This window comes from Ochotona curzoniae, unplaced genomic scaffold, assembly GCF_017591425.1.
Source record: "Ochotona curzoniae isolate NIBS_2020 unplaced genomic scaffold, NIBS_Ocur_1.0 contig_3498, whole genome shotgun sequence".
NCBI classification, from domain to species: Eukaryota; Metazoa; Chordata; class Mammalia; order Lagomorpha; family Ochotonidae; genus Ochotona; species Ochotona curzoniae.
Window position 1 is genome coordinate 2490416 of NW_024465885.1, and position 25953 is coordinate 2516368.

General features: G+C 46.6%; 1 protein-coding gene across 1 annotated transcript in view; it reads right to left on the reverse strand.

Annotated features, from left to right (window-relative positions):
• The window catches only part of BOC (BOC cell adhesion associated, oncogene regulated), a 76054-nt gene that overhangs the window by 22880 nt on the left and 27221 nt on the right, over positions 1-25953 (reverse strand). Inside the window, exons 2-3 of the mRNA XM_040980476.1 lie at positions 11808-11984; positions 10275-10553 (exon numbers count right to left, since the gene is read on the reverse strand). Coding sequence (XP_040836410.1) covers positions 10275-10553; positions 11808-11904 — 376 coding nt within the window. The 5' untranslated portion in view covers positions 11905-11984. The remainder of the gene's footprint in view (positions 1-10274; positions 10554-11807; positions 11985-25953) is intronic.

Here is a 25953-nt window from a genome sequence, read left to right on the forward strand (position 1 = left end):
GGATCAGGAATCCCAGGTAAGTGAAGACTTTCTGGGGCAGGGGCGCTCGCCGAGAGGTGGGGGCCAATGCTGACCAGAGAGGCAGCAGGCACACCCTGGGACTTGACTTCTACGCTGCGGCTGTGGAAGCGCAGCACCTTAGCTTTTCTCGCTTTTGCTTATACTTGCTGCTCATGAATGAAAGCCCTTTATTTTAGATGTGAACATTCTGTCCATTTGTAAGACAGACTCACCATTCGATCCAGTTTTCAGGATTATTCCCGGATTCCAAAAAAGGCAGAAAGTTTTAAAGCCAGTTCACAGTAGATAGCACCAAACTTCTAACACATAAAACAGGAGAGAAAGCCAAGGGGCTCTTTTGCTCTCCTGCCTTTTCTCTTCTTCACTCTAAATTTTTTTTTCGTGTCTGTCTTATTTACCTGGGAGGCAGAGTAAGACAAAGATGGACCTCCCATCTCCCATCCAAGAAGCAGGCACTCAATCTAGTCAGTCTCTCATGAGGGCAGCAGGGACCAAACAACCTGAGCCATCACCCACCTCCTCCCAGGGCCCACAGGAGCAGCAAGCTGGAGCAGGATTGGAGCTGGCACCCAAATTCAGCACTCGGTTTCATTTAAAGGAACCAGCTCACGGCATGTTCCCAGAAGCGTTCTAGCCGTCACAGCAAATGAAACAAACCTTCCCCCATCTTTGCTATAAAAGGCTCCTCAAAGCTTGTCTTGGCTACACACAGCAACACACTTTGTGGTCCTCCTCTTCCCTTGCTTAGCAAATGGACCAAGGACTTTATTTAAGCACATGGCTCTGTGCATGCAAAAGATGGACTGAGGATATACGGTACACAGGATAAGGTTACACATCCTGAGTGTGTTCTTGGCAGATGATGCATCATGGATTTAAGGTTGGTATGGTAAACAGAACTGGAACCCTGGGGCCTGGTGCAGTAGCCTAGTGGCTAAAGTCTTCGCCTTACATGCACTAGGATGCCATAAGCGTGCCGGTTTATATCCTAGGTGCTCCACTTCTTTTCCAGTTCCCTACCTGTGGTCTGGGAAAGCAGTAGATGACAGCAGAAGGCCCTGGGAGTCTGCACCTGCATGAGAGACGCAGACGCTCCTGGCTCCTGGCTTTGGTTCGGCTTAGCTTTGGCTGTGGTGGCCATTTGTGGAAGCGAACAAATAGATGAAATATCTTTCTCTCCTTCTCTTTGTAAATTTGCCTTTACAATAAAAATAAATAAATCTTAAAAAAAAATTGGGACCCTGGCTATTTGGAACAACATTTGTTGCCAGGATGCCCTGAGCAAAGTTCAAACCACAGGTCTATCTGGGTCCTGGTGACAGGATTAGTTTGCCAGCACTGTCTGAAGATTTCAACAAAGCATCAGGGAAAATTGTGAGACGTGAATTTGTTTCCAGTAGATAACAGAAAGGGTTAAAGTGATTTGGGTATAAAGTCATTTCCTATTAAGAACAGTCAAACTGCTCAATATGTTTTGGATCTAAGCTGTCTTCCAGTAATTTTCTTGCTCAATAAGCAAAGTGTAGTGCAGATCCTATAAGGTAGAGTTAAACTTCCAGCTCAGGCTGGTTGTCCTCTTCCAACAACTGAGCACCAAGCAGCGCTGTCTCCGACCCTCCTGGCACTCAGCCCCAGCTTCCGCTGCAGACTCCGGGCCCTCCTGGGGCAGCTCAGGAAGCCACCTGTGTTTGCCTTTCCTCCCCCAGCCTCTCTTCCCACCACCACCTCCTCATCCCCAAGCTGACGGCTCACCAGGGATTCCCTGAAACATCCTGGCCAACACACAAATGTTTTCCTAATTTGGTGCGAATAGCTCCACCTTGTTTTGTCAGGGAGTTCATCACTGGTGGACAAAAGCAGACTGGGGGAGCAGGGCGCATGCTGGAGAAAACACACTGTAGTTCCCTTTCTTCATCAGAAAATGCACACATCCTCCAGAAAATGTACAAATGCCCCATTCCTCAGGACTTCTCATTCTCAAAGAGATGAGACACAGTGAGGGAGAAAACAGAACGGAACAGCAGGAGAGACAAGCACCTGGTGGCTAGCTCAAGAACGCCACTGAGCGTACCCCTGAAAATATCTCACTGCGGCAATGAAACCCACAGTATCTGTGTCACCCCAGGAATACAGCGGGCTTCAGGCCCGAGGAGGATTGAGAGTTAAATTTCACTGTGAAAGGTCTGTGAGGAATAAGCACATTAATGCTACAGGCTGTCCTGTACTGAACAGGCTCCATTCCTGCTATTCTTCACTTTCCTGGAACCGATGCACCTGTCATTAACAGCTGTCCCCCTCTCTAAATGGACAACCTCTGGGCTGGCTTGCAGGAATGGCTAGGGTGTTACCAAAGCCCCCTCACCCCTACCCCTTTCCATCAGACTGCGGGATCCTATTAAAGCCACTGGGCCAGGAGCAGGTCATGCTGTGCCCTGCGGGAAACTGAACACACCCTGGCTCCAAAGACATCCAAACTCAGACATCAGCAGTGGCAAATGGATGATCTGTTTTCCAATAAGGACTCAGAAAGTTTTGAATTTTATCTTCTTTAATGAAAGTCCTTAGAATACAGCAATACTGTCAAGTGGTCAGCTATTCAGGAAGAAGCTAATTAGAGAAGCTAAATTATGAACTGCAGTAAGAAACATGTTCTGGGAAAAACACTACCATGATTACTGAAAATGAAAGCAATGCCTTTTGATTGATTGAGTTCTTGTTTATTAGTTTTCCCCTCAGATGTTTTCTACCTTTCTATCCATGGAGGTTTTGTGGTGGTTTTACATATACACTGTCATACATCAGCTTTTTAAAGTAAAAAAAATGAAGATACAGATATATAAATTAAAATTTAAAAACCAAGATGACTGGAACGGTGGAATTCAAAAATGAAAGCCCTAAAATAATTGCCTTCAGGAGCCCATCTTGGCTCTGAGATACCTGTAGCCCAAGCACCTGCTTGCACAAAACATGTGCCAAGAAGGCAGGGCTTCTCCTGGGAACTGCTCCTGCAGCCAGGGAAAGCCTCTCTGGGGGTGGCTGGAGGACAGCGTTTCAGGGTCCCTCAGCATCTTCCAGAGGGCGGCTGCAGTGGCTTAAGCTTAAATCGGAAACACCCAAGGGCTGAATGGAGTTTTCACAACTTCACAAAGGTGAAGAAATGACCCCTGTGGTGTGGAAACAGTGGTCTCAATGACTCTGGAAGCTGGCCTGAAGGACAAATTAACCACTTCATGTTGTTTCCCAAGACGCTCGTTCCTGAACGAACTACCCCAGGCAACAGGATATGTGAAATGGGCACTGAGGAACAGACATGGACAAGCTTTTTGTTTGTTTGATAGCCGAATTTTAAACAGCTATTTTTCTAGATGATGACAACTAAGTGACTGATCCAACATAGACTAGAAACTGCTGCCATGATATTTTCAAGAGATGATAACATTTTCAATCAGTAGACTTGGGCAGTAAGCATCCACCAGTCAGTTGAAAGCATCAGAAGCAGACAAGCTTTCCAAAGACTGACAAAAGAAGAAATCCACTGAGGTCCCAGGCTTCAGACTCAAAGCTGCAGCATCAACTCTAACTTAAATCTTCTCACTGATGAGCCAGTTCTTTCAAAAAAATCTCCTTCTGTATAATTATACCTATATAATATTATGTAAACATAATGAAATATTATGCCATATATGGGTTTTAGTTCTCTAGAGAATCCTAATATAGGGATAAAGGAATCTAGACATAGTTTCATACAGAAATGTCTATGATGGTTGTATGTCCATTGTTTGTAAAGAGTTAAATTTTACTCACTTGAAAGGCAGAGTTACAGAGAGAAGAAAAGGAGGGACAGAGACATCTATGCACTGATTCAGTTCCCCCAAATGGCTGCAACAACTGGGGCTGAGCAGGGCACAGGCAGGGGCTTCATTTGGGTCTCCCACAGGGGTAGACGGACCAAGCATTTGGGCCATCCTCCACTGCTTTCCCAGGAATACTAGTAGGCAGCTGCATCAGAAACGGAGCAGCCAGAACTCAAACCAGTAACCATATTAGGATACTGGTATTGCAGGCAGCGGCTTATACCATAATATCACAATACCAAGCTCTAGGGGCCTATTCTAGTTCAGGATCAAACCAAGAAGTTACTGAAGCATCTAACAGGGATAAAAGGTAAGATGAGGTGAGCTGAGCTGAACAAAAGAGAGACAGCTTCTGTTCACAGAACTGGCCATGCCGAGGGCCAAGGCGAGCCTGCCAGCACAAGCCAGCAGCTGCCTCAGTAGAAGCAAGGGCAACAGAGACCACAGAGCTTCAATGAGCAGGTCTGTAGGCGACACAGAATAAGTATCAAGCAACGATGGCCACCGTTGAAAGGAGCTGGAGCTGGGAATCTGGATTGCAAAAACCAGACATATAGGCAGCCAAGAAATCTATAGGACACAGGTTAGTTCTCTTTATCTACCAAGCCAGTCCTCTCTCTTTTGTCAGGTTATGAACAGAAATTTCGCAATGCCTTGTGCTGTGTCTTCCATGACACTTCAAGAATGGGGCTGAGCTGCACACTGCTGGCTATAGCATCCAGCGCTTCCTGTAGACACTGTCCAATGTTCACTGAGCAAATGGGTGAATGACCAGGGCCTCACAATCTCAACAGCAATTTCCAATATATTATGTAACCTCTTATTTGACCCTTAAAAAAGTGCCCCAACTTTTAACTGACCAGGATTTTACTCTGTTAGCTTTGCCTTCAGACCAGAGAAGGTCTCCCCAAGAAGCCGTTAAAGTTATCAGGACAATAAGATGCTGGACTCAATGCTGGGTATGTGCTTGCAATGAAGGAATCTCAACTGAATTTGAACTGTGGATATGCAGCAAGGTGGAGGAATCCACCATGGGGGGAGGGTTGTGGGAGGAGCGGGAGAAATCCAAGCACCTATAAAACTGTATCACATAATACAATGTTATTAACAATTAAAAAAAAAAAACGCCCCAAGACTGGTTATCTGATTATTGTTATGCTCATTTCACAGGTGTGGGAAGCTGAGACATTAAGTGGCTTGCCCAAAGTCACGTAACTCAAATGGCACAGCTAAGACTTACACCAGGATTTTTCCATTACTCATTTTTTCCTGTGATGCCAGTTTGGTTTTTCAATTTATCCATGGATCAAGATTTAATGACCTTCTGACCTTTTCTCAGAGTCTCGGAGCTTATCTGTGTGGCCCTAGAGGGGACGACTGTTCAGGAGTGGGTGCCTGGTCTTGGCCTTCCATGGCCTTAGGGGTGGGGGCAGGGATACAGATCTGCTTTCTATCATAAACAACATCTTAGGAATTCACAATTAGTATGAGGGCTCAAATTTCCAGCTACATCATTAAGGGCACACTCACTACCCAGGGACCACCTATTGCAGTGCTCACTATGCCTGGGACCTGGAGATGGGAAAAAGCAAAGGATAAAGACAGAAAAGAGTGAATGTGAACAATGATGGAGTTTGGGGGAGGCTAGGTTGTTACAGACACAGGACAGAGACCTGCCTTCACATGGTGCTCCCACACTGATGAACCACCGTGACACCTTGCTGGACCATGTGACAACAAGCTCGGGACCTCGGGGCTTGGGGATTGAGGAAGCAGGAGTAAGGTGTCCCCCGGGTGGTATCTGCTGTTGGGCCAGTAGCAGATCACAACCTCTGAGACACACTGTGCCACGCTCCTGCAAAGAAAGGAGAAGGAAAGAGAGAGGAAGGAGACCCAAGTCCAAAGCACTTTAAGAAGCAAGGATTAAAACAAAATAAAACAAAACAAAAAAGCAGCAGCAAAAATTGGACAAGGTGATCTCAAGTGAGGCATTCATAGCACGATGTACCAAACACAAAATTTGGGGCAAGTGGGGCAAAAAAACAAATAAATAAAAATATTCTCCAAGCATGTGTACAGAGAGAGAAAGCAGCTGCCACCCAGGCACCTGAGAAAAGGTTGGAAGGATACCTACTTGAGACCAAGGAGGCAAATCTCAAACTCTAGCTTTGCTTTAGCTGAAAACTGGAAGCTGGTCCCACATCAGGGAGAAGTCCAAGCGGGTGACTCAAGCCAGTAACATAGACCTCCGCCCCATCCCAACCTTCCTCAAGCCGGGTCCCAGGCCCCATCATTCTAGGCTCAGAGGAATCTCCAGGTTCCAAAATGTTACAGGCAACAAGCACATGCCACATGCGCCCAGCAACATGTACTTGGTGAAAGGATGAACCAGGAAGGAACTGCAGAAGGGACCAGAGGAAAAGGAAACCTTCCCTGCAGAGTACATGAGAGCATGCATGCACGTAGGCTTGTGCACCGGCACGCCATTGTCCTGCTTCCTTCCACACACACACACCCATCTCTGCTAGGCCTCCCTCCTCCATCACCAACCGGCAAAAACACAGCCTCCATTCTGCTCAGGAATGTGCTTTCAGAAACTTAATCTAACTGCTGAGTCGGGGCCAAATCCCCCAGCGGCATTCATCCAAAGACAGCACCCCTCCCCCGGGGCCCCACCTGCGTGCACACCACCCCGTCGCTGCCTCCCTCCAGGCTTGGGAGACTGCAGGCTCCCTTTGCTTGGTGATGCGCCTCCCAAGCTTGCTCACTGCATTTCCAGCACTTCTCCTTCCTTCTGGCCTGGCCCAAACATTTCACCCTAATTCATGTCAAAATAACAAGCCAACAGTTCTTGGCTTTCACACCGGGTAGCAGGGGCTTCTGCACCCTTTTCTCCCTGTGCCTTCTTGGGCTGCAGCCCAACACTTCCCTTTGTCCTGTCTGCCAACCACAGATCCCTTCAAGCACCAGAGAAAAGCAGCCAGAAATGTTTTAAAAATAAAGGCTATAAATTGTCTCTTTTCACTCAGATATACCTTGCAGCAAGAGGATGGCTCCAAAATAAACCTCCTCTCCAAATCTCCCTTCTCCAAACAGTAAGAAGCTCAGTTGGGGCTCCTAATTAGGACAAATGAATAGTTAAGGGAATGTCTTGAGTCTCCAGACACGTGCTGACCATCTGCAGATAAAAATCTCCCTTCTCCATGAGCAACATTAGCCTTGAAAGGCACAAACCTTGCTGAAAGGCACATCTTACTTGTAATAATGGACAACTGGAAGTGACCTAATTCCCCAGCAACAGGAAAAGGGCTCTCAGTAGAGCTACCCAGAGGATGTCTCAGGACTGTTAGTAATTAAGATACTGCTCTGGTGGCGCAGACTGGGCCACGCTGACAGATTAACTGGGAGGGGACACGAGGGGATATGCTAGGCTGACAGTGCCAAAAGTGGACACATGTGACAAAAATGCACACTTAAGATCAGCACATTTTTTGTGTACTTTGCTGGATGCAAGGTATACTCAAAAAGATGTTCTACGGCCAGGGGCAAGGGGAGAAAAGGAGGATGGAAGCTGTTGTTCAGTAGCATCATTACAGCAATGTAAAAATGGGCATGGACAGAGGCTGGAGGATTATACTCTACATAATGGTAGCTTGTGTGTAACTGATGGGCACAGGGTAGACGTTATTTCCCACATAGCCTAAGCTTTACATAATGCAATCAGAATGGAAAAATGGAGTTAGGAAATGCATGCCAACATGGAGTATAACTGACCTCATCTCTCCTTGATGTGATGAGAGAAGTTCTCCCTACCTTCCTCATTCAACAGACCCAGCTGCTCCCCCAGGCCCTGCCTTTATCTCGGAGCACACAGTGTGCTCCCCAGAGGCTCAGCGCTCACATTCAGTGCCTGTTCTTCTGTCACACAGGTGAGAGGCTCCCCCGTGGTGGCAGTGGTGGCGTATATCAACTGAAGTCAGAGTCAGCCTGGCTGCCAAGGGAGATAGCTGAGGACAGCCTCTACCTGCCTCTGAGCAAACAGCAGGATGCTTAACCATTCTCCAAGAAAACAAGAAGCTTCTGCTCCTCTCCACTGCTGGCAGGGACCCGGAGCTGAGAGAGCAGCCCTGCTCCTTCACTCATCTAGCTCCCTAGCTCTCTCTTCTGATGGGACCTCTTGCATTCCAGGGACTCAAGTTGACTGTGAGAGAACTGCATTCCAGAAGTCTACTGGTTTAGGTACAGCCCATGATGTAGGATGGCTGAGCTCCTAGGATCATGTCCTCCACCATCCTGATGATGATGGTGATGTGGGAGCCCAAAGCAGGACTGTCGGGGATAAGCCAGGAGAGGCACACGCCCTGGAAATCTCAGAGTTTACATTAAAGCAACAGTAAAGATTAAACAAGTTTCTGTATTTCTTACACTTTAGCCTCTAGGAAGCGGCCCAGTTGGAGACAGTGGGGTCTATTTCTTGCCTGTAGGTTCAGCCTAAAAGAGCTGGTGGTGGGGCTGCCCTGTAGCCTTTAATAGTGCAATGGATATGGTAAGCCTCATGTCTCATCTGTACAATGAGTACACAGCCACATAGCATACAGACACGAAGTTTGCAAAAAATGAAATCAAAAGTTTGTTTCAATTCAAAAAAGTGAAATCCTTGCAAATGAGGAGTCTTAAAAATCTGAGAGAAGTATGCATTATAAAAAAAACGATGAATGGATAGCAATGCTTTGTGGAAGAACACATGTACTGTGCCCAGGCCAGAATGCACCCAGGTGAAATTTACGCGCACAGGCAGTTTGCCAGTCTCACTTCAATGTGGCCCAATGCACTGAGGCTTGGAAGAGGAGAAAATGTCACTAAAAACACCTCTCCTGGGTAAGATTCCTCTCCTGGCTGTGAGTGTGTTAAGTCACTTGGTCCCAGTTTTCCTCCTTTAGATATTAATAATACACACCTAAATAATTTGATAAAAACCATGCCTCGCTTTTTCTAGACATAAAAGAAGAACAGATATTGTGGTGCAGTGAGTTGGGCTGCTGCTTGCAATGCTAGCATTCCACAAGAGTGCTAGTTCAGGTCCTGGCTACTCGAAAGTGCCTAGGTGGCAACACATGATGGTTTCTGAATCTCCATGAAACCCAGATGGTTTTCCAGCTTCTTGGCATTGCACTGGTGTAGACCCGGCTATACCAGAAATTTGGGAATGAACCAGTAGGTGGAAGGCATATTTGTCTCTCCCTCTCTTGACTGTTCTACTTTTCAAGTAGAAATGAAAACACACATTTTAAAAATGAAGAAGAGAAGAGGGGCCAGTGAAATGGCATATCAGGCTAACCCTCTGGCTGCAGCACTGATATTCTGTATGTGTGCTCCACTTCCAACCCAGCTTCCTGCTTATAGATCGGAAGGGCAGTGGAAGACAATCCAATTCCTTGGTCCCCTGCACCCATGTGGGAGACCTGGAAGAAGTTCCTGGCTCCTGGCTTCAGATCAGATCAGCTCAGTTCTGACTGTTGCATCCATTCAGGGAGTGAACCAGTGGATGGAAGACCTCTCTTAACTCTTTCAAGTAAAATATATTTTTAAAAATGAAGATCTAAGAGCAGTTCTGGGGACAACCCAGCATCAAATGCACAGAAATGGAATTCGCTAGAATTATTCACATGAGCAAGACCTCAGAAGCTATTTGGCCCTTGGTTTTCAGAAACGGGCCCGATGACCCAGGTTCTTTGTAGTATAATGATGGGAATAACCAGATGACACTGGTTATACACCACAAACAGAATGTCTACAAAGATATGAGGCTTTTAAAAAACAAACTCCCTTACACTGAGTGCAATAATACAAATAATAGTGAAACTTGTGGCGGGGGAAGTGGTAGGGTGTCTTCTCCCTGGTTCCAACTCTTCACTTTAACTCCTGTCATGCAGTTTCCATCCCATGTTCTACTACGTATGGGCCAGACATGTGGACAATGTCTGCCCCTCAGAGAGAGACAGGAGGGCAAGGTCAGGATGGGCAAGCTTTGTTCAGATCACACATAGCTCTGACTACAACCACTGTGAGAACGGAGCTGGGTGAGGGACGGAGGTGTCAGGAAGCAGCTACCATGCCCCACCTCAAACACTAGGGTCTGAGTGTGAAGGCAGAGCAGGGCCTAGTCCTGAGGAGAGATCAGCAGGACCCTGCCCAGCTACCTTCTCCACAGGCACCTGTGGACATCATCTCTCCGCAGGACACGATGCCCCCATCCACGGCCACTGAGGTTCCCGGGCAGATACTGCCCTCTGATTCTATCTTTTAGTGAACTCCCTTCTGTGGTGTGACCAATGGCAAGAGACATGAATTATCGGGAAGAGAGAAGGGAAAGTTGCAGAGGCAACAGGAGAGACTCACTGGCTAGTGTCACTGTGGCTGGCACACTGGCCACAGCCCCTGCAGGCATCCGGGCTACACACTGGTAGCGCCCCACGGTGTGGTTGCTGAGGGCAGTAATGACGAGGGTCCCACCGGTGAGGAGGATGCCCAGAGCATCATCAGAGTCATTCAGCTCCTTCCCATTCAGACGCCATGTTATGTTCATCCACGGGGGCTCCACCACGCAGCCCAGGATTACAGTGCCTCCGAGCTTCTGGACCGTGGACGCCGGCTGGACAGTGACCTGAGGGACCTCATCTAGAGGAGGAAGAGAGAGGCAGCGATGAATGGACATGCCCAGGAAATCGACCACATCACCTTGCCAGAAGCATGGTGGACCACTCCACTGCCTTCCAGGGCCGGGCACCAGAGCAGGCGATCTCCCCTTATGAAGCATGCCTGACCTGTCCCTGCTCCTAGGAAGCAGATGTCAGGGGCAGGCACGAGCCAGGGTTCTGGAAGGGGCAGACATGAGTTGGGAGTCTCAATGTCACGACATCTCTCAACTCTGGCCTGTTTGAGGTTTCTAAAATGTATATAAAGTGAACACATTTCACTTATTTCATCATACAAATTCAGGAGCACAGTGGAACTTTCCACCCTATCTTCCCTCCTAGCTGTGTTCCCCATTCACTCTCCTATACTTTAGTAAAAAAATCACTCCATGATTTTTATATGGCATATTTTCATTTTACTTCACAACAACAGGCAAAGACTCCATTAGGTCAAGATACCACACATAACAAGTAGGAAAAAAAAAACCCTCAAGAGTATTGACAAAAGCTATAAACAATAATCAAATCCCAGGATGTCAATGCCTCACTTAGATTACACTTTTTTTTGTACTCTGTGCACTAACTGTCACAGATAAGGGAAAACAGTTTGATATTTGTCTTTTTGGGATTCGTTTATTGCACTAAGCATAATGGTTTCAGATTGGATCCAATTAGCTGCCAAAAAACCCAAGATTTCATTATGTTTTACAGCTGATTGGTATTCTACAGTGTATACATACATTTTCTTTATCCAGTCATCAATTAATGAGCATCTAGGTTGATACTGTATCTTAGCTATTGCAAATTGAGCTGCTATAAACTTGGGGGTACAGCTAACGCTCTAAAAGCTGATTTCATTGCATATGGATAAGTTCTCAAGAGTGGAAGGGCTGGGTCATATGGTAGGTCCATCAGATCTCTGAGGACGTTAGGGATTTTTAATCCATAAAATGAGGCAAATACCTCTTGTTGTCGCAGCACTGCCATGGCTGATGAACAATGCATATAAGCCGCTGCTGTGATCTCAGATGACAAGTCTATCACGAAAGGTTGTTATTGCTGTTTTACCTATATTCTGGAGTATGCCCCAAAGGTCCATGGCAATAAAAGCTTAACTGAAAAATCGGAAAAAGGGAGGATCTGGAAAGAACTACTGTAGGGCACCTATTGCATACACTGCAAACTAGGCAAAGGATTCTAGTGGGGGCAAGCCTAGAAAGGCAAGGAGAACACTCACTCAAGTCCGCAAAGCAGCCTGTCGTAGCCAAGAGGAGGCAAGCAAGTGTGACCTCCGGCCTCTGTCCTCTGTGCGTCATCATCAGCCCACGCAGCATGGTGTGTCACGGAGGGTCTGCAGCCAACGGCCCATAAGCCACCAGGGTCACTCAGAGAGATTCTGCAGTGCACTGGAACACTGTATTGTGGGGGAGAGAATACAGGTTATGGTGAGAATACCTGGCATGCCCCAGATGTGGCCACAGGGTCCGGCTCTGTGCCTCAGCCTGGCGTCCATCACACTTCATGGCAGTAACCAACGTGCAGACCTGACTGTGCTGTTAGAGTCCCGAGGACACTTCCAATACCATTTCTCATCTAAAAGAAGCTGCTCAGAACTACCCCCTTGCACTCTTTTCTGAGGCATTTTTACTATGGGAAGAACATGAGAGCCTTGCTAGTGAACCAACAGCAACAAGCATAGCAGACAGGCTATGGAGGAGCTGAGACCCACAGCTACACACAGGGCAAGGAAAACCTAGCACAGACTCCAAGCAGATAAAATCACTCCTACCACCTGCTTTTAGCGGGTCAGATGTCCATGGCCACAGAGCACACCAAAATCACTAGTGCAGAACGCTGTGGCACTGCACTGCCAGCTGTGTAAGGTATATAAACCCTTCAGGGGGTGTTCCTAATGAATGAATCCTGAAGTTCCAGTGACTCAGCTTCACTCACTAAATTTCACTTCTCTCTGCCCCTGATGCTGTAATTCTGTAGTCTTCCAGCCGCCCTCATTTTAAGCTCATGAGACTGCCAATGCTGTATCTCCAAACATAACCACATCCCCTTGGGGTTTTCAGACCACACCATACCTTGAGCTATCCCATTTCAGGTCTCTCCACCAGCCTACTCTTAGCACCCGCCTAGAATGTCCACTGCCTTTCTACAACATTATTCTTTCCTCATTTATTAAATATTACTAATATATCAAAATATTTAAGATAGGCAATATATTGTTATGTGTGTGTGTATATATATACATACACACACAAATATATATGACAAGAACATGTCTTAACACATATGGCACTAGTTTCTGTCACTGCCAATGCTGAGCATTAGCCAAGAAGGATGCACATCCTTCAAGAAAGCTGGCATCAGATTGAGTTCAGATGACATTTCAGGCAACAAACAGCCTGCTTGGAGGGCAATATCCACTCCCACCCCACCACCATGTGCATATGGCAATATTAACGGTGTTTAATATTAACACCATTTCCAGAAGTGTGAAAAATATTCTCAAAATGTTAATCCTGGAGCAATGCACCTATCAGTCTCTTCACTTAACAGTCAAGCAAGCCGAGCTCCTAGCCGAGAGCGAGCCTGTCGTGCTGCCACAACAGAGGCTGAAGTTCCTACTGGCTGCACAGTCTGTGAGGCCTTCTGGCCCCTGGCACCCCTGAAGCTGAGGGCTGCGAGTTGAGGTTCCTGTCCTGAGCCAGGAGTACCTGGGATCTACCTCCATCTGCTCCTTCCCCAACGTCCTTTCTTCTTTGACTGCAGGCCTCACTGCTGAAGCAACAAAAGGGGCATATCTGCTCTACCTACCCACAAACCATCTCCAAGCCAGACCTGCACCAACCTAGGGGCCCAGTCCCCAAACTGATGTCCTGGCTGCTGCTCAAGAAACACTTCTTTCCACCCTTCCTTTGCCTGGTGATGTTTATAGCAGAGACCTGTAAGACTCTCAACTGTTCTGGGAAAGAGAGGACAGGACATTTTTCAAAAGGAGCTTGGAAGAAACTTTTTTTTAAAAAAAGATTTATTTATTTTTATTGGAAAGACAGATATATAGAGAGGAGGAGAGACAGAGAGGAAGATCCTCCATCCGGTGGTTCACTCCCCAAGTGCAATGGCTGGAGGTGGGTGAATCCAAAGCCAGGAGCCAGGAGCCAGGAGCTCTTCCTGGTCTCCCACGCGGGTGCAGGGTTCCAAGGCTTTGGGCCGTGCTCGACTGCTCTCTCAGGCCACAAGCAGGGAGCTGGATGGGAAGCAGGGCTGCCAGGATTAGAACCAGCACACATATGGGATCCTGGTGCATGCAAGGCGAGGACCTTAACCACTACGCTATAATGCAGGGCCCAGCTTGGAAGAAAAATTTTTAAAGGAGCTTTGCAAGAGTTCTTCCTGGTAACTGAAAATGATTTCCTGTTGATGTAGACCGAGGGAGAGAGCAAGGAAGCACTTTTTATTCTTTTCCAGATAGTCCAGTCAACCCAAGGGCTCATTGATAGATGAAATTCACAAAAGCTGCAAAGGATGTAAGTCCAGGATGGTAAGAGGCAGGGCTCCCACCACTGCAGGGAGCTGCTCAACTCCTTGCAAGGGGTATCTCCTTTATTTGGCATACCAACCCACTGAGCTGCAGACAGCTGTGGCACAGGTGAGGAAACTCAGCCGCAAAAGTAGCAAACTCATCTGAAACTTGTAACTATCGGCCTGGACCTTAAACCTGAGTTAAGCTGATTTTGAGCTTTTCCCCACCGGGCTGTGCACCCAGTGGGTGTTCACCAGAATAAGAAGAAAAGCAATGTGGCACACTGAGCCACTTGGACAGTGATGTCTATGACAAAGTCAATTTGCTACCCTTCACATTTTTCCAGCTGCTTGTTTTCATTCTCTAACTCATCCTTCCTTGAGATAACACATTTATACTGCCAGGGTTCCCAGGGAGGGTATTTGAGGGAACCAGAGCTTGTTCACAATCTGGCCCAGTGTTTGGGGCTTTTTAGAGAGACAGGTAACACCTGTTCCTCTTCTGCCTCTAGGAGAGGAGGGGTATGGAAGGAAGGAAGGAAGGAAAGGAGATACGAAAGAATATGAAAGAGAAAAGAATCCAAAGTAATAAAATGCAGAACAATAAGGACACACCAAGGACAGGAGGGTTCTTCTGCTGCGTGTGGGGTGGGGTGGGTTGGGGGTGCTACAGAGGTGTTTGGGTTGTAAAACAGAGGCTTTTACCAAGGCAATTCTGCCGAGACCTCCTTCTGTTTAATGAGGTCCAACCAGTCCTGTGACTTCTGCACCCTCAGTAATTTATAAGATTCAGAGAAGAACCAGATCCTGTTCCTGCTCAGCCACCAAGCATGATGCTTTCCAAAGCAGGCAGCAAAGAGGGAATGCAGCTGGGGAGTGACAGGGTGAGAGGGGGAGCAGGTATCCAAAGAGGAAGACCGGCGTTAACTCATTCATCACTGCAATACAGATGTAAGTAAGTACCAAGGTGGAACGCCAGGATCTCAGGCCAGTTAAGGCTGGACAGAGACAGAAAAAAATGAAGCTGCCACCTGGGAAAGTGCACCAGCTGGGGAAGTGGAGTTTCCTCCTAGACCAAGTTACCTAGCAAGACTAGTGTGAAAGATGGCAATTCCAAAGCCTGAAGAGTTTGACAACTCTGTTTAACATCGTTTGGTGCTGCTGTTGGTTTTGAAGCCAGCAAGGTGTAAGCTGGAGAAATTTGCAGCAGTGGAGCTTTGTCCCACGGAAAGAAGCAAGGTACAGTTACAGAGCTGGGTGGAGGCAAGAGTAAGGGCTGTTATTTTTTTTGGCAATGCAAGGAATGTCTGGGATCTTTTTTATTTTCTCACGTGTTTTCTCAGAGAAAGAGAAGAAATTGAGAAAAGAAAAATCAAAAGCAGAAAGACGGGAAAAATGAATTCTTGCCATGAATCTGTCCCTGCAGCCTAGGTACTTGGCATTTCTAAGGAATATTTGGACACCGAAAAAGAAAAGAAAATATGCCTGAGAAGCTTAACTGCTGACACACATGTTCCCGCTGAAATAATCTCCTCCAAACAGACAACGTTGAGACTTTCCAAAAACAACAACAACAAAACACTCTGCTAGGGTTGTGACCAAGCATGAGAAACTGTAGCCTCAGAGTATTTATTTTTTGAGAAAATTGCAAACAACTGAGGGTTGATCATTGTCAGGAGGAGGCCAGCTTCACATCCTCCCAAGAGACCTGGCTGACTAACTGGACCAAGAGCAAGGCAACACCACTCGGGGCCACCATGCTGCTTGCTTGGATGCCCATGCCCATGGTGGCTGCCTGAGACCCAGCAGCCTCTAGCAGCTAGTGCATAAAACACACCCTCCGAATGTTCCAAGACTCATAGCAAACATGCTCAACTGGAGACAGTGTCACCCAGTAGACAGCACCAAGGGGCTTTAAAAAAAAAGATTTATTTTTATTTGAAAGGCAAATGTATAGAGGAGAGAGAAAGAGATCTTCCATCCACTGGTTCATTTTGCAAATAGCCGCAATGGATAAAACTGAGCTGATCCGAAGCCAGGAGTGAGAGCCCAGGAACTTGAGCCATCTCCCCACTGCTTTCCCAAGCCTTAAGTGGGGAGCTGGATTGGAAGTGGAGCAGCCAGGACTAGAACTGGCGTTCATTTGGGATGCCAGTTGTACATTTCACTGGGCCCTACCAGGAGGCTTTCTTGAAAACATTCTTTTAGTGGCAAGAAAGACATGAAGTCTTTTGTCCCACTGGTTCAGTGAGGCTGGCCACCTGATAAGAAACATTTTTGCCCCATTTCACTTTTTCTGCAGATTGCCAGAAGATTCTCACTTCCCACTTGTCTTCAGAACAAGGCTCTGCCTCTGGAAGGAGACATCATGGGCAGGAGAGGTCCAGGGGAGGATCCACCTCCCACCCCTACATGGATGAAGGCCACTGGGGGAAATTTGGAGAAAAATTATGAATCTAACCTTCAGAGGACCATACACTGAGTTCAATCTTAGAAAAAGAATCAAGAAAGGTTATAAAAATATCCAGTATTCTTTCAGGTACATGTAACAACAACAACAAAAACCCTTATTTTTATGAAACAGCTATATTTCACTCACATATCTAATTAACACTGTAAGTTAGGAGCAGCTTCAAAGAAAACCCAATAGGTTAGTATGCATATTTGGAATATTTGAAAAGACAGTTTTCAAGGTGGAGTGAGCCAGAGAGGAGACTGAAGGCCACCAGCCAGGCCTTCCAATTTCTGTTCCCAAGCAAACTATTTCTGCAGTCTTTGATCAACTACTGCTGACCTCAAGGTAAGGCAGATTAAGGCACTGCCCGGGTCCCTGGCATCCCCATATGAGTACCAGCTTGAGTCCTGGCTGCTCTTCTCCCGATACAGCTCTCTGCTGATATGACTGGGAAAGCAGTGGATGATGGCGTGAGGAAACCCAGATGGAGCTCTGGGCTTCTAGCTTCAGTCTATCCTGGCTGTTACAGCCATTTCCAGAGCGAACCAACAGATGGAAGGATCTGCCACTTTACCTTTCAGATACAATGATGTTTTTAGGCTAAATCTCCACCTGTGGCACTGGCATCCCATATGGGCATAGAACCATTTTCATCCTTTTATCATTTACATCCTCACTGGAAATAATATCCTCCTCTCAACTGCACAAACCCCACCCCTTCAAAAACTTGTTCTGCAATAATAGCAATGTTGCAGAAACAGTTGCAGTGTCCAAAATGTAATGCAGCCAATAGCTACCTGTGGCCACTAAACGCTTGAAATATGACTTCGGAACTGAATTCTTAACTTTTTTTTCATTTTAACCTAAACAAATCAAGTGTTTATCACTTTGGATTAACATATGGAACATCTACCGAAGCCACTCTGATGTCAAACATAGGAAAATAGCAGTGATTCATTATTCTAATCAATGTCAGGCTCTGTGAGGCCTCTAACTATATTTCTCCCTTATTTATTCAAATTTTTGTTTGAGTTTTTTACTTAAGAATTAGTCGTCCCCCCCTCACACACACACACACACACACTATTAATTTTACTGGGAACAATTACTGGGATCTACCGCATGTAAATATCACAAGACAGAGTCAATCTTTCAGAAGTTTACAACAAAGAGAGGGATATAAGTTTGCCACTGCCAGTATCTGTCAGCTCCTTTTTCCCTCAGCCTCCGTTGCAGCTAGCTTAGGACCATGTGACAGCGCAAGCCAATGAAGCATAAGTGAACCTGTCATGTGTCACTTCTGGGCCAAGGCAATTAATTGTCACTGAGCAGCTTTTATCTCCAGTCTGGAGACCTCAAGCTGTGTTTCAGAAGCTGCCACCAGAAGGAAGACAGTAGCTCAAGATGTGGCAAGGGAAGAAACAAACCTTTACTGTGTAAAATCCACCAACATCTGGAGCTTGCATCTGTGGCTGCCGGTCTTCCTGGGAGGACTGTTGGCTCTAGGGTTGGAACTGGAGCCTCCTGCGGGTAGGCACGCACAAGGAAAGCCAATTCAGCAAGGAAACAGGTCCCTTATGCCCAGGGTGCTGCATCAAGCAACAGGGCAATAGCCAAACTTTCCTGATCTTAGCCCTTTTTGGAGAAAAGCACTTGGGTACACATCCCTAGTACATACTTAATTCATTATAAACTGAACGCATGTACTACAGAAGTAACATTTTTTTAAAAGCATAAGTGAAAGTGAAACTGAATTTCAGAATCTCCTTAATCATGACTGCCTCCTAATATCATGAAGCAATATCTTAAGATTTGGCTACTGCTCATGACAAGAACATAATCTCTTTCAAGCAGTCTACTTGACTTAATTATTGTGTGGACTTCTCCAGATGGGGTTCCATTATCACCGTCTTTCCTTCTTGAGGTGACTTGGGAAAGGTCAGCTGTGTTGTTTTCCTACTGTTTGCATGTGCTGGGATTATCAGCATTCTCTCTTCAACCCACAGTTTCTTTGCAGCAATCTCTTTAAAGCCACTTGTCCCTTTGTGGGAGTTAACTTAGTTAAAACTAAATAATATAATCTGCAAATCCACTTAAGGGGGAACAGCAGAGCTGAGGAGTGAATGAGAGAGCAGTGAGGTCCCACTGCCAAGTGGGCAGCAGGGTGAAGCCTTGGTGTGTCCTGCTGTGACACGTGACAGGCTGTCAATTCCCCTGGTAAATACAGGCCAGACCAACTTGCCTTCCCATCTCCTCCCCCGCTTTTTTAGAGAAAGGAATAAACACGAAGAGAATCTCCGTTGCTACCAACTCTCGACAAAGGTCTCCCCTAGGCAGCCTGGACCCCACTCTGGAGACCATTGTACAAAAAGCAGGGGGACAGAGTACAACACTGATGCTGGGCCATATGGTGGCAAACCAGGGAGGAATTTGAAGTTAACAGACAGGAGGGGGCTCAATGGGTGCATGTCTCAGCAGAGAACGTAGAATCAACTGGCCTTTGGTGAAGATTAGCAAAATCTGGGTTCCTGCTTGCAATATGAAATTTCTAACAGTGCTAACAGACCCCAAATCCACTGAGATTGGGGGAGGGGGAAACAGGGAGGGGAATGGAATCTGCAGATCTCCTACCACCACCTACACCCCGGTGCCACCACCTCTGGGCAGGTCTTGTTTCTTGCCTCACATCTAACTCTCACATCACATCTAACTCTCTCCCACCTCTAGCACTACAGGCAAAAGTTCCTGGGGCAATCTCACTTTTTTGTCACACATATTCCTTCCCCAAAATAGCCTCATTTCTTTACAGAGATTTTTTTTTTTAAATCTGTCCGGGGAGGAGTAAGGAAAGAAGGAGACCCATTATTATAGCTAAACTGGAAAAAGAAAAGGAAACCACTTCCTTTCTTCTCTACTCCCTTCCCAATACCCCAGCCCTATTCCATATAAATTCCATTTGACAACCCTGCTAATTGGATAAACGCAGCCCCTACACTCCTAGAAGGTCATTCCCTTTTCTCTCTCTCTCTCTCTTTCTTTTGGTTTTGTTTTTGGAGGGCTCAAAACAGGGTGATTGTGCTGTTCTTTAACACGAATTCCATCTGCTTTATTTCTCTCTCTCTCCATTCAGAGCTCCTCCTGAATATTTATGAAGCTTCCCTCTGGGGGCCCATCCCCTTCCTCCCCCAGCTCCACTCTCCTTCCTCCCTCCACCTCCCTCTCCCTACCAGGTCCCAGCCTCCCCTGCCTTCTCTCCAAGCAAGCTGGGACAAAAACCTTCCAAATGCAACCCCCTCCCTTGCTTTAGATAAACACAGGCAGTGTCAAGTGTGAGGGGTAGGTGGAGGCGGGGAGAGGGTAAGACTGCCAGTCAAGCCCCAGGCCTTCAATGTGGCTGGGGGCCTGCCCTAATCTGCTGCATGCTTGCCATATGGGGGCTGTGTTGCCCTGGGAGACACTAACAGGCAGAACGGGACTTAATAGAGTCCATATTCATTGTGATGCAGTGACATAGCTCAAGGCACTGCTGCCCCTTTGGGTTGGTTTCATTCTTCTATTTCCCACTTTCTTTGGGTTTCTCTCCCTCTCTTTCACTGTCTCCCCTTTCCTTTCAAAAGGAGCTGGTCCCTTAGGGGCCTAGACTAGATCTGGAGGTTAGGAGTTTGACAGTGAAGGTGAGAAGGTGGTTTTCAGGGGTCCCTAGGGGTTGGGGGTGAGGTGAGCAGAAAGGGAAGAGGGTGTGACACCTACTTTGGGCCAGGAGTGCATAGTGCAGTGTGTGCCAAGGCATGTAGGCTCCTATCGGGCACATGTGTGAGAGTGTGGGGGTGCTGTAGTCTACCCAGAGGGCTCTGGGGACAGAAACCTTCCTAGGTGTCCAGCATCCTTCCTAGGCATTGTGGGCACCCTATGGCCTCCAAATCCTTGCCCCGCCCCCATAGTAATCCTAGCCTCCTCAAGGTTCTTAAAGTCAATGGCAGCCTCCTCCCCAGGGTATCAGACCTGTGGCACACTGTCACTTGGACAAGTCACAGGTGTGGCACGGGGATGAAACCATTGTAGAAATAAATGCCTGACAGTCAGAAGACCCACCATCCTGCCAAATGTGAGCTTCTTCCTCGGCTGGCACAGGTGACAGATGTAACCAGCTGCAGCCAAGGCAAGGGCTCGGGGACCTCTGCGCACTGAGGGCAGGAGCTGTTCTGAGTGTATCTATCTGCCCAAAGTGAGACCAGGACTCTTCCTTCAGGGCCCAAACAGGGCGCTGCAGGGAATGTGAAAAGGGATCCAGAACACTGCCCCTAACTTTATAGAAAAACACTGTTCACAATTAAGATATGGCAGCATCCCGTCCCCCACCACACAAGAATAATCAGTTTCATAAGCTGATAAGACATAAGGTGATTTGTTCTGTGACTGCAAAACACATACAACACACTTTGATTCAGATGCAAAATAAAAACAAAGAAAAACTACAGAAACTTTCACAAACTTCCTTATGGTCAAAATCTCATTCTCTTAAAGTCTGGCCCACAAGGGGTACTCAGTAAGTAGAGCTTAGAATGACTTAACATTTACTGTTACAGTTCTCCCCTGGGGTTGGGATGGGTGAGAATGGCTTTAGTAGAAGCTTGAATGGGTATAACAGTATTCCTCCGCAGTGCTGCAAGTATCAGGCAAGGGGTCTCGATCAGCCCTCTCTTCAGGCAGATTGTCAAACTGCCCTTAAAAGTAAGGCAAGATCCTGTTGCAAGATCCTGGACCTGTCTAAAAATGGGTTGCCATCTAGCTCAATCTGAGATCCTACGGCCCAACAAGCCTGCAAACAATGGATAGCTTAGGGGCCAGGCACCATTTAACACCAGAAAGTGTGTGAAGCTCTGAGGACTCCACTGACCCCTAGCCAAGTTATAGCAGGTGCACACACACAACTGAGTAGGGTCGTGAAGGACTTGGAGACCAATGTCCCTTCCTTGCAGGAGTAGCCTGACCCTGTTCTTACCCTCTTGCCCCTGCTTCTTTGTTCTGTACAGTCTCCCTTTGGCCTATTCTGACCCAGCTTGTTGCAAGAGATGCGGGGGAGAAGTGTACAGAGGGGTGATGGGGCACCTGGGCACTCAGGGCAACTGTGCTTTCAGCTGTTCCGCCAGGGGCTTGCTGATCTTTCATTCCAGACACCACTAGGGCCCCAAGTGATTTCTGACCCTAGAGACAAACATATGGCACTGCTATGCGGGCTGTGAGCAGAGGGATGAGTGGAACATCTCTGACAACTCTGCAGGGAGAAGCGCCCGTGCCTGACATGGCAAAAGCCAGAATGGCCAACCCCTAAGGGAAGCAGGGACAGTGACTTCAGCCTAGACCAAATCCTTGCCTTCCTTATCACTGCTTGGAGGAGACCCAGAAACATCCTGCTTTTTACAAATACATGCTCAGACTCATCTACTCTCCCCCCCCAAACCAGGGACAGATTTGTGCCCCAGATCCCTGCTTGACTGCCCAATTTTAGACTCTCTTCTACCTCATCATGATCCACCACCCCAATGTCGGGCCAGTCATATTGTCCTCTGACTTGGGCACTAGCAGCATGGTCCAGAAATGTAATTCTAGCCATATATATTTAAAACATTCTAGTAGCCACGTTAAAAAAATACAGAAAGTCTAATAATATATCCAAGACACTATCACTTCAACATGGAATTGTTTTGTGTTATACCATCTTCTAAATATTTACATAAAGTGCTTTGAAATGTTTGTGGAAAATGGAATGAAAAGGTGTTTGGAGTCTGGACATTTACCCTTGTGGTTAAGGTGCTGTTTGAGATGCCACATCCCATCTTCAGACTGCCTGGGTTTGAGTCCTGGCTCTGCTCTGAATTCCAGCTTCTTGCTGATGGACACATTGCAAAGTAGCAGGGGAAGGTGGGTCTCTGACTGGACTGGCAGCTCCTGGCTTCAACCTGGTCCAGTCACTGTGGGCGTGGAGGAAGTGAGCCCAAGGAGAAGTCCTTTCTCTGCTTATCAGTCTTTCTGCCTCTCCATCAACAGTTAAGAAATGGCTGAAAGAGGATATTAAGCCTAACAGTCAAGACACACACTCCATATTGGAATACCTTGGCTTTGAAGGAGCTCCTCCCCTACCAGCCGAAGCAGACCTGTGCTGGGATTGTGGTTGCTAGCTTTGGCCTGGCCTAATCCCTATTGTGGGATTTACTTACAGAGCAATCCAGGGGATGTCAACTCTCTCTCTCTCTCTCTCTCTGCTTCCCAATAAACAAATAATTTATACATACACACACTTGGTACAAAAAAAAACATTTGAAATCCAAGGTTTTTCATAAAATCTGTTTTCCATGACCTTTCTGAAGTATCCTCTTATTACACATCCTAATGTGAATTGTTCATATTTCCTTTTCTTTTTAAATATTTCTTTTTTTTTTTTATCTGAAAGGCAGATTTACAGAGAGAAGGAGAGACAGACAGAAAAGTTCTTCCACCAACTGGTTTACTCTCCAAATGGCCGCAACAGCCAGAACTGAGCTGATCAGAAGCTAGGAGCTTCTTCCAGGTTTCTCATGTGAGTGCAGGGTACCCAGACCTTGGGCCATTCTCTGTTGCCCTCCCAGGTTATAAAGCAGGAAGTTGGATCGGAAGTGCAACAGCCAAGACATGATCCAGTGTCCTTATGGGATGCCAGAGCTTGAAGGTGGAAGATCAGCCTATTGAGCCACAGCACTGGCCCCTGTTCATATTTCAAGCATTCAGCAGCCACAATGGCTAGCAGCCACTTTACAGGACAGCAAGGGACTAGGGCCTACCAATTAGTTTTCCCCATCTAAACACCCTGTGTACTGACATACACCGTCTCTCAAAAATGCCAAGTTCAGATTAAGCCATCACCTGCAATGCCAGCATTATATATGAAACTCACTCAAGCCCCAGCTTCCTTACTTCTGATCCACCTCCCTGCTAATGAACCTAGGAAAACAGAAGGTAACCTACATGGGAGACTTGGATGAAGCTTCTGACTTCAGCCCAGCCCAAAGCTGGCTGCTGTGGCCATTTGGGAAAGGAGCCAGAGGATGGAAGATAACACTTCCTGCTCCTCACACCCCCACCCTCTCCAATTCTCTCTCCAATTCTGTCTCAATCAAACTGCATGCACACATTCATTCATCAAGTACCTCCTCCAGGCCATAACCACAATACACCTAATGTTATTTGATATCCTCACAAAACGAGATAGGTGTAGTATTAAATCATTTTATAGATGGGGAGATGGCAGCTCAGTCCCAGTTAATTATCTATGATTACGTACATATGATGAATCTCTGACGCAGGATTTCTGTGAGTTCTGGCTGATTCTAGAACTCTTGGTTCTGGAGTGGGGCATCTAGCAATTGCGACACACATGCAGATTTAAAATTGGAAAGCCTGGGTTCAATTCCTATTTGCTCTGGCTCCTGACTGCAGCTCCTGGCCAATGTAGACCCTGGGAGGCTGCAATGATGGCTCAAGTAACTGGGTTCCTGTCATCCACACTGGGTTCTTAGCTCCTGGCTTGGACGCCAGTCATCATGGGCATTCGGGAGGTGGAACAAACCAGCAGATGTGAGCTCTCTGTCTCTCGAATAAATTAAATGTAACAAAACAAATTCAAACAAAAATCCTTTGTTTCTAACTCTATCATGTTGCTTTACCTAAATTATATAACTGATAGTCTATTATGTGCCATTAAAAATAGTAATTATAAAGATCAAACAGCAACAGGGAAATAAATGTTTAAAAGATGACACAAACAAGATAAACACAAGTGAGCATTTGGATGACATCTACCAGGCATCATATTAAAAAAAAAAAAAAAAGGTTGATTTAAAACTACAGTGAATTTTGAGTAGTTTTTCCCTTTGGATTTTAAGTTATTTTTTCAAAGGTACTAAATAAGCAGGCCTATGATTGAAGGCCCTATGACTCAGTTTGACTGAATGAAGCTGAAAGTCCTTCCAACAGCACTTCAGGGTCTCCATAGGTGGGCTCCAGTCAGTCTTGCCTGGGACCTCCTCTCACAGCCCTACACTCTGGCTAAGCTGCCCTTTTTAATCCCACTCCTTCTACCTGAACCACGTTGCCTTTTCCCCTTCATTCCATCCAAGGGGCTCCTCATTCTCCCTCAAACATCATGTCCCTCACGAAGCTTCCTGGGATCTCCCCTGTTCCAGTTCCTTTAGCACACTGCATACCACATTCAACCTCTCCACAGTGACTTACGGAGCTTTGATCACGTGTTCTATAACATGCCTCTTACCTCTCTCCTGATCCCACACTGTAAACTTCTTAGGCAAAGACATGTTGTGTTTCTTTTGGCCGACTTAGCACCAAGGGAAGCCTTGGCATATTCCTAGGGGTTTCGTCAATTCCTAGGGCTTGATGAGTGAAGGGTTGTATCGTGTTAGACATTTGGGCCAGAGAAGGTATGATAATCAAATCCATGATTGCTACCAGTGGGAGTACCAAGGAAATGTTCTTGGGAGTGGGGAGGAGACGTTAATTATGGACTTTATTTCCAAAGCCAAAAGAATCCATACAGCACCATGGGCAGTCCTGGAACTAATGAGAGTCTCAGCTTTTCAATAGCTGGCCTGAAGCTCCATTGAGAGCCTTCTTGTGTTTAGTCTTCTCAAAGATAACCTTGGTGGGCAGCTGCATCCAACGGTCTGCAGGAGAATCTAACCTAGGGAATACCACGAAGGCCCTGAGCTTCAGATCAAGTCAAAGAAACAAAGAGCAGGCAGAGAAGAGGAAAGCTAAGGGCAGAGATGTGAACAACATGGAGAAGTCTACTGAGATCCCATCATTTGTTGACACCAACGCTAGGTGCTCAGCCTCTGTAATCACTTTTTTTTTTAAGATTTATTTTTATTATTTTTTTATTGGAAAGGTAGATATACAGAGAGGAAGATCTTCCGTCCGATGATTCACTCCCCAAGTGAGCGCAACGGCCGATGCTATGCCGATCCGAAGCCAGGAGCGGGTGCAGGGTCCCAAAGCTTTGGGTCCGTCCTCGACTGCTTTCCCAGGCCACAGGCAGGGAGCTGGAAGGGAAGCGGGGCTGCCGGGATAGAACCAGTGCCCATATGAGATCCCAGGCGTGCTAGGCGAGGCCTTAACTACTGCGCCACCCCGCTGGGCCCTGTAATCACTTTTAATCTCCACTACTCAAGACATATTACAGTCCCCAATATCAAACGTGAACAAAACAATTCTTGATGTTGTCAAAGGACATTAGCAAATATCTCAAATTTTTATTACAAGCAAAACTTCTCTGACAGTATCAGAACTCAGCAGGATCAGTTACTGAACAGCATCAGCCTTGGGGTTCAGCTATGAGTGGAAG